This window comes from Plectropomus leopardus, chromosome 4 (genome assembly GCF_026936395.1).
Source record: "Plectropomus leopardus strain MGB_pleo_1.0 chromosome 4, ASM2693639v1, whole genome shotgun sequence".
Taxonomy (NCBI): Eukaryota; Metazoa; Chordata; class Actinopteri; order Perciformes; family Serranidae; genus Plectropomus; species Plectropomus leopardus.
In genome coordinates, this window is record NC_142179.1 from 18081898 (window position 1) to 18091629 (window position 9732).

The following is a 9732-nucleotide window of genomic DNA, read 5'->3' on the forward strand; positions in this document are numbered from 1 at the left end:
GGGAACACATGGAAAACAATAAACATATTATATAGTCAGGAAAGTATTTATTTGATTTACCAACAAAAGTGGGGAATATCTGGTATTTATGGACGTTTTTCTCGAAGATTTTGTGTTTCTCAGTCTGCACACGAGACTCCAAAACTTGGATTCCCATCATGACGAGTTTCAGTGTGATACAAATTAAGGCTTTCTTCTTTTTTTAGATTAATGAATTCAATGTCTTTTTAGACTTTTTAAGGATCTGCGGTAACTACTGTAATAATAATGTGGGCGTGTGACTGTGCTCAAGCCATACTGTTAGTAGAGCGCATTACGAAGCAGTCTTGGACCAAGCGGCTCTCCGTACTGTAGTGACGTCACCGCCATCCTCTATTTTGTATTGTTTTGGCGGGGTTTGGGACTTCGTCCGCTCGGATACTCCGTTCATTTAGTAAACATTAGCTTTTCCACCTACGAAATATGGAGCGGTACGTCTTAAATTTGCTCGAAAACCACACCAGTCATCTTGTATCACAGAAATTAACCGGCAAACAGCAGTTTGACAGAGTGTGACGGTTTTAAGGCGTACCAGAGACACTGCTAGCGACCGTTACTGCGGCTAATCACTGCTAGCTGCCGTTAATTTAAACAAAGTTACCGACCGTATCAATAAATACGCCAACTGCACTACCGAACAGCGATTATAAGTATATGTTTATAATATAATTAAGCTGCAGGGGATTTATTTTCCGTGTTGAGTTGTGTCTTTTAACCTACGTAGCTTTAACTGAGCCAGCTAGTTAGCTAGCTAAGCTGACGTTAAACAGATGACATACATTCAGATACTGACAAGCTTTACGTTAGCTAGATGTGGCTTTGTCTATATTTATTTAAAAATGTAACTAATATTATCTCACATATGCAGTTTGTGTGTTTTATGGGAGTTTGTGAAGTAGTGCAATAACTTTAAAAAACGGCAGCTGTTTATTTTTTGTAATAATTTGTGTCCAGCGGAAGGATGAGCCGAGCAGCAAGCAGCAGACTGTCGGAGCTGCCGATGCGGGTGCAGGACAGCAACAGGATGAGCATGGTGTACACAACGCCCAAGAGGTTGGTTGGAAGTAACGTCTTTTAAAAGTTATGTGAGAAATGCATAGTTTCAAAGTCAGCAAAGATGCTGCTGTTGCTATACTATGAATTGTGTCCACACATATACTGAGCAAATGTGGTAAATATAACCTGATGTTAGCGACCCCCACATAACTATACACTTTACATTCTAGTAAGAGTTTATCAAAACTATTAAATTGATAGAATAGGTACCATTAAACAACTTTATTCAATTCAATTCAAAACTTTATTTATGACTTAGCTCATAGAGAGGTACATATACAATAAAACAAGATGATATCAATAAAATAAAATGAAAAAAAGAACAGAAAAAAATATGCATTGGCAATATGTGACATATCTTTATATTATACATATATACATACATGAATGCAATAATCTGTTAATGTCTGTATGAAGCCTGGGTAGTTTAGTTTGGACTAATGTTACATTCAGGCAGGATAAGATGTTGGGTATAGTTTCATGCTACTTCTTATATGGGTAATAACAAACTGGGACACAAACGCTGGAGCATTATCTAATTAGAGCAGGCATACTCAACTTCCTTTACCCAGGGGGGCGCTTTTGCAAATTAAAGGGGACTGGAGGCCAGTCAAATGTTGGGGTTCAGTCATCTTTGCTCAGAGGCAAATACAGTCATACCAGCCCCATATATGAAGTCATTTCTAAGATTTGAGGATTTGGACCTCTGTCAGGGAACCTCCCTCAGCCCTTTTTATTAATGACAAAAAGCACAAGTATGATATTTTCTATGCACTCAGGCACCTTATTACATTCAAAGGACAACAAAATATCCCAATGTGAATTAATTTATTTTATATGTGAATTGGAAAATGGATAGAGGGCCTCCTGGCACCCTATCATGGGCCAGATTTCTCCCAGGGACCGCAGGTTTAGGGACTTTAGGGACTTTAGGGGCTTAGGGACAGAAAGCCGAGGAACATATTTGAAGCAGCTTGTTCAAATGTGAGTCAGCAAAGGGGAACACGTGCATTTTCTCACAATTTTGTTTCTTTACAGTAAACAGCCTTCCTTTGGAAAGCTCAACATACCTAAACCACAGTCTGTGAACTCTGAAAGACGGACCAGCTTCTTTAGTTCCCGGTATGTGAGTAATATCAGAAATTTACACAGTTGCATTAGAGAATACTTCATAAATCAGTAAAAAATATAAACAACTGAGAATATACATTACGTGTGTGTGTGTGTGTGTGTGTGTGTGTGTGTGTGTGTGTGTGTGTGTGTGTGTGTGTATATATATATGGTTTTACACTTCCTGCAATGGAAACACAACTATCATCTATCATCAGTGTTTTTCTTTCTCATTATTGAGATGCAAATTAAATGAAACTTGTTTTCACCTGTGAAATGTATGTTAACATTTTGTCTGCAGGACCAGTGGAGCTGGTATGCCTCGCAACAGCACCATGTCAGGGTTTGGAGGAACTGAGAAGATCAAAGACAGCAGACCTCTGCATGATAAATCCTTCGTTCAGCAGTGTATCAGACAGCTGCATGAGGTAAAGAACTCTATTTTTCAGTCTATATAATGTATACACACACAAATAGGTTTGTTTAACATTGCCTTACTCTTAATACACTACATTCAGTGTGTAGGATATGAAAATGAAAAACTTTGGTGCCCCTTAGTGGTTGTATGCAAAAATTCACTATAGAGGACATCAACAGTCACCTCATGTCATTTCACTGAACTGCTAAGAGTTACCACAACACGCCTGACAGACAAATTCTGTGATTCTGAGTGTGGAATCTAATTTTAGCTTAACCTTTTTTTTGTACCTACAAAAAAAGTACAGGTGTTGGTCAATATGAGTGGAAATCCTGTAAAACTGTAGTTCTAACTGGATGTTTTCTTTTGTTTTTCCTTTCTAGTTCTTGACAGACCAGGGTTACCCTGGCACCTTATCAGCCAAAACACTCCAGTCCCCCTCCACAAAGGAGTTTGTGAAGGTCTTTGAATTCATCTACCGTCAGCTAGACCCAACCTTTGAGATGCCAAATGTAAAAGTTGAAGAGGAGGTTCCAGCTATGCTAAAAGCGCTGAGGTAAGATGCTGTCTTTCTGCATTAATAGGTATTGTATGTTTTAGTATTTCTTTGGTTTATATAGTACCCCTACAGTCTTGAGTGAAAATTTTGATCATATGAAGAACTTGGTGGCCTTGTTATTTCTATTCCTGCCACTGAAATGGCTAGATTTTTTTTTTTTTAAAAAGGAATAATGGAGAGAAATATCTGTTAAAAATAAAAAAGCTACAGCACTTAACAAAAATCATTCTACAAAAATATGTACATGCAAATCCCTTACCATTTGTTGTGAGCCTTGAATTGTCTCTTCCTTTGTAATTTAAGAAACATTACTGACCGTCTGTCTTTACTCCTTTTCCTGTCTCTGGTTTAAGGTATCCGTTTGTTCTCTCCAAGTCTTCAATGTATTCTGTAGGAGCTCCCCACACCTGGCCTCAGGCCCTTGGTGCTCTCATGTGGCTAATTGATCAAGTCAAGGTGAGAAATAAAACACTTCTTAGTAGCAATTACAGCGCACTAAAACTTAATACTTAATCTAAAACCAGTTTCATCTGCACAGCATGCAGAGTAAACTAAACTTATATAATGTTGTTCAGTGAAACCTGTTAGAACCAGTGTTATTCTTATTCTGTGTTTCAGATCAACTGGAGTTTGAGTAAGCAGAACCTGCTTCTCAGTGACTTCTGTGAAGACAGTGACGATATCGAGGAAGGAGCCGAGTATAACAAGGTACTGTCCTCTTTAAGCTGCACCAAAAGGCACAAACTCTCTACTACTACAAAGACACGAGGATGTACTCTATATCTGTTACTAGATTCAAACACAAGACCTCATTGTTAAATTGTTGATAACAGTTTGAGCTTTCTCTCAGATGTAGTATCTTATAAAGCATTTCAGATGTTATTTCTCTGTATTTTTAAGCACAGTCAACATCCTCAACAGAACTGTATTCTATAGAGTTGCTTTTATTTTGTCTGTCTAAATCCAAAACATTTGTGAGTTTCATTATTGTTTTATCTTCTGTTTTACTGTGCAGCTCCTTCTGGACTACACAGCTGAGGCATACTCTAAGTTCATGCAGGGTGAAGACACATTTGAGGATGTGGATGAATCATACCTCAATAAACTAAGTAAGCACACGGTCCATCTGTTACATGAGTTGAAGAATGAAGAATGTTTGTCCTTACATTCAGTTTTCAGTCCCATTAAAAATGTTATCAGAAAATCAACAAGGAGTGTGTGTGTCTTCATAGAGAAACTTTACAATGTTGACGAAGCCCTGCTGGCCACGATGGAGGAGAAGCACAGAATACTCAGCGATGAGGTGGAACGACTGGAGAAGGAGAGCCAAACGGTCAGAAAACCCTTATGACAAATCCCAATGTGCACAGATTAGATTAGAATTTTAATATTATGATATAATCATGATATTTCTATAAACATTTCATATATATAGTTAGGGCAGTTGTACTGGTTTATACTAAGCAGAAAGATGGCAAACTTGAGCATTGTTAACAAAGAACAGACAAAAGGAAAGGAAATTTTTAAAGCTGTGGCCAAAATAATCAGTTTCCAGTCAGGTCCATCGGTAATATGAAACAAATTTAGTGTGAGCAATAAAAAAATCAGACATATAATTTTCTCCTTCACCTTGACAGGACCGTCTGATGACCAAGAGGATGGAAAGGGTGAAGCTGCAGGCAGACCTCAAGAAGCTCCAGAGCTATCGAAGCAGTCTGGAGTCGTTTAAAGCCAACCTGGAGCACAAAGCTTCAGAGCTGAGTGATGAGCTGGAGTCCACTGGTAAATATAACCATGTCAGTTAACCAGTTCTCTGATAGGATGCACGGGATCCTGTGGACATCTCATGATCCCAAGAATCACAAGATGTCTGTGCTAATTATTTTTATGCATTAAGTTGGAATTTAAACTTTCCAAGTTCTTTATAGATAATATAAGGATTCCACTTATGGGTAAATTGGACTTATGTCCTGGCTGAGATTCTTTCTCAGTTTGAGATGTTGTTAAAAAACATAACATTCCTGCTTTTAAATAATTAGCCCCCGGAGATCATTTACAGTGTTTTTAAAACTGCTAACAGTGTAGAATGCAAATATTTAGCCTTTAGCAAACATTTCAGTTCTTTTGACTGACTACTGAGCAACACACTTTTGTTGCAACTATACAGAATTCAGGTTTAACTTAGCACATAGTTATTTGGGTGTTTCAATAATCTGTTGTATGGTTGTAAGTGGGCGTTTTGGGTTTTTTTACAATGACATCAGAGTTGAGGATTGGATCCAATTTTATAAAAATTTTAATATTCGGGGCGGCCTCTAGCTCACCAGGTAGAGTGGGCGTCCCACATGCCTGAGGCTTCTGATGCTGCCTGGATTAGAGTCCAGCCTGCGGCCCTTTGCTGCATGTTGTGCCCCCTCCTTTCTCCCACCTTCCCTGTCTCTCTTCAATTGGCCTATGAATAAAGGGAAAATGCCCTGAAAAAATAATCTTACAAAAAAAAAAACAAATGCGTTTTTTCTCTGTGGCTGTGAAGGCAGTCATCTGGAGTCTCTAAAACATGAGCAAAATGAACTGCAACACCTGCTGCGGAACCAGAAGTTTACTCCAGCTGATGTCGAGAGGATCAACAGGGAGAAGAGAGAACTCCAACAGACCATCTCCAGTCTCAGCAAGTCTCTCGAAGATGCTGAACAGCACAAGTGGAATGAGGAGATCGCACTGGCCAAAGTGAATGAGAAGGTGATGTATGTGCATCCAGTATGTATGTTTGGAGGAGCAGGAATAGAACCAGTTTTCATTGAGATGGTGTTTGTGACTCGGTTTCATCTTATTAGTTTGTATTAAACTTTGATATTTAATGTCAGTGTTTTTTGTGTTCAGGTTGTAGTCGGTATAGAAAAGAAGCAGATGTTTTCTGTCAGGTGGCACACGTTTTGACCAGTGATTTAATTTGTGTCCTCGTCCCTCGTGTGCCTGTCTTATTTTGTTCTTTCTCTTAATCCCAGGTGGAGCTGAAGGTAGCAGAGTACCACAAGCTGGCACGTAAACTGAAGCTGATGCCGCTGTCTGCAGAGAACTCCGGTGGTCATGATTTTGAGATCAGGCTGTTTGAATATGGGCCCGGCAGCATGGTTCAGCATAAAACACAGAGACAGGTACTTCCAGCTAATGATCCTGTCTACACAAACATTAGAATCACCATGAGAGCAGACGATATTTTTCATAGATTTAATTTCACTGTAAACAAGGCCAGCTTACTACCTCAATGCTTAGATTATTTACCATTGCATATATCTTTTCTACTATACCTAAATCTAGAATACTATACTTAAATGTAGGTAGATTTTGGTATTTTGTGGACTTGTTCTGATTTATGCTGCGTGTTGTAGATGCTCCTGAGAAAGCTGGTCAGTGACGTGGAGGAGGAGAACACTCGATTAGCCAACATGAAGCTCAGTCTGGAGGAGTCTTGTGAACAGGTATCAAAATCCTGATTTTGCACTATTAACTTTTTCCCGATATGGCACACAATATTACCAAAGTGCATCTTTAAAAAAATCACATTTTTAATTTTTAAATGTGTTTCTTTAAGGTGAACTCTAACCTTCTGGACAAGTCCAATGACCTGAAGCAGCTGAGAGAGGAGATTTGCAAGCTGGACGAGCGGTTGGACGCTGACATGCAGGTAAAGTCTACATAGTTCAGTCTGCTTTATGTTGGCTGAAATGCCATACTGTATTCACTACCAAATAGCTCAAATCGAGCAGGCCTAACAAATTAAGACAGGATGGCATTTGTCATTCGTCATTGCGCCTTCATCACAGAGCTATTTGTCCTCTAAGCTAAAAGACAAGAAAAAGTGAACATTTTAACATGTTGGTGACATAAAGAAAACATACATGTACTAAAGACAGTTTCCTGTGTGTCTGTGTCTGTATAGGAGCTGGCTCAGGAGGAAAAGGAATGGGCCGCAGAGAAGGAGTCAGTGGAGAACCATCGTAAACTTCTTGAGAAGAAGATAAATTATGGTTATGACGAAGCTGTACAACAACTGAAGGCAGCGCAGCAACAGTGAGTGATTCTTAAAACTTCATACAAGTAAGATCCAATCCAACAATTTGACTGGAAAGGAGACGTTTCAAGAGTGCTGATATAGAGTGTAACAGCACTGGGACTTTTAACTATGCCGCATCACCCCACTTTCTAGGATGTTCTGAGCTGTTAATTATGTTAACCTTTAATTAGGCTGCATTAACAAACTTTCACCGCAAAAAGGAACTTATTTCCATTAGTAACATTTGAGTTAAATAATGAATGATGATCAGAAAAAGAAGGAAGAAAAAAGAAGAAGCCTGGATACTTCACTGCAGACCTCCAGGTAAGCTCATGTGACATCAGAAGACGCTGCAACACACCTATTAAGCTGCTGTCAACAAACTTATTTCACTGGTCGCAAAATAAATGGAAACACAGATAAACGCATGTAACATAAAGTGTAGACCCACGCAAAGTAGCAAGTTAGTGTGCCAAAATGTGTGTGTTGCTTGGCAACAGTACACTCCTAGATCAGTTTACAGAGTTATTTGTGCCGACAGAGCGAAATTAATCATTATTAAACAAACAAATGATAATCTGTTGCTGCTTTTTATTGCTAACTAATGCTTGTAGAAACATTGTATAAAAGCAGTATCTGTGACTATCTAATCGCAGTGTCTTCGGCACAAGGCCACATTTGAAACAGTGCAATACTCCCTACTGTGTGATATTACTTAAATCAACATTATATATGGCTTAAGGGTTACTTCATCTGAAGGCTAAGGCAATTACAAAACTAAACATTGCCAAATGTCTCTGGAAATACTGTTTCATCTCGATACATGTTTCATTCATTCTTATTTTTCTAAATGAGCCTCAATGTGTGAACTTTAACATCCTCGAGGTCTCTGTTTTTGTTAGTCTAAAATAACACTGTTGTCTCTAATTTCAGGTACCACCTGGTGCTGCAGGAGACCAATGAGGAGAGACGAACAGTCGCCAACAACCTTGCGTCTGTATTTACCACAGCTACCGACCACTTGGCAGTCACAGAGGTAACGTTCTCAAAACTCTACTTCTGTCCCCCATACTGCAAAGAAGAGTCTGTATCAGGCATACTCCAATTTGTTTTAGCACTCAAACAAACTAATTCATCAGATTAAGTAGATCTGGCTTTTTTCCACCACATGACCATACAAGAACATTGTCAGTATTTCACTGTAGTTTAGATGCGACTTGTTAAAATCCATGCAGAAAATATCTGACTGAATCAAAAACACTAAAAATGATGGCAAAACAGCCCTGTTGTAAAAATAAGAGGAAAATCAGCACTAGAATAACTGCCTTATTTTAAACAAATTAAAGATATTGTTCTTGCTGATTCCCTAAGCTGCCTAGTAGTAGTATTATTCATGTTTTACCTGTAGCTGTGTTTACATTATTGTGTGTGTTGTTGTATAACAGAAGTGCCTGGAGGATTTGCACGGCAGAGTGCAGCGTGTCTGCTCTAAGGCTGTAGAAGAGGATGAAGCTGCTGTACAGAAGCTGAGGGAAACTTTAAGGAGCTTCGTGTTCAAAGCAAACAGTTCGTAAAGTGAGGCAGCAGGTTTTTTTTCCCACTTTCTTTATTGCACACATATTCATATACAGGAGTACAAACAGATACATACACCGCTTTACTAGCTGTTTGTTTTTCTTTTTTTTCCCAATGTTTTTTTGTCAAATAATTGAGCACAAACAACAAGCTGACTTTTGAAAATATTAAAGTAGAATTTAACATTAAACAGGGGTGTATCTATATTAGTTTAAATCTGAATCTCGTTAGGAAGCCTTAAATTGCTCCTCAGCTAGCAAATGTCCAGCTGCTCATGTAGCTATGTTTGTGCGGTCCCTGTGAAGTGGGAGGACAGAGGACCTGAAGTCAGCAGGGTGAGATAAATTCAGCGACTATGGAAGTGTGGGGATTTTCCAGTCGTTTGAGTTTTTAGATTATCATCTAGGAAAAAAAGAAACTTTAACAATTTAATTCTTTCTTTCAAGTTCTGGAAATGTATCATATGACTTGTATCTTAAGAACAACAAAATAGAAAAAAAAACATCCTTGGTCACTGTCAATTTTCTTTTTGATAACTTATTTTTGTTTTGATTACAACAAAAGTGTGTTTTTGCTGTCACAGATAAATTGTAAATACAAAGTGTTTGCATCGCGATGGAGGTTTTGAAGTCTTAATGCCTGTTCTGTTAGTTATCTGGTATTTACAGACTCTGGATCTTTATGTGTCTGTTTTGTGTCATTCTATATCAGTGTTTTTCCATGTCTTAAATAAACGTTCATATGTAAGTTCAAAAAAGAATACTTGAAAGCCATCCAATTTCTGTTTTTATAAAACAGTTAAAAATGCGCCATCAAGTTGCAGATTGAAAAGCTGAACGCTTTTTGTTATACTAACCAAAAAAAAAAAAGAAAACATGTTTAAAGTTTTAGTTACGACCCCTTCCTTGTTTGTGGTTGCTT

General features: G+C 38.3%; 1 protein-coding gene across 1 annotated transcript; it reads left to right on the plus strand.

The window, feature by feature from the left end:
• Positions 1-312: 312 nt before the first annotated feature.
• Positions 313-9429, plus strand: ndc80 (NDC80 kinetochore complex component). Its single transcript, XM_042488399.2, has 17 exons — positions 313-470; positions 994-1092; positions 2134-2217; positions 2507-2633; positions 3007-3179; positions 3536-3638; positions 3801-3890; positions 4198-4291; positions 4415-4515; positions 4820-4964; positions 5716-5921; positions 6188-6337; positions 6572-6661; positions 6775-6867; positions 7123-7253; positions 8170-8272; positions 8682-9429. Exons 1-17 carry the CDS (start codon positions 463-465, stop codon positions 8808-8810), a joined length of 1926 nt encoding a protein of 641 aa, XP_042344333.1. The 5' UTR covers positions 313-462; the 3' UTR covers positions 8811-9429.
• The last annotated feature ends 303 nt before the right edge of the window (positions 9430-9732 follow it).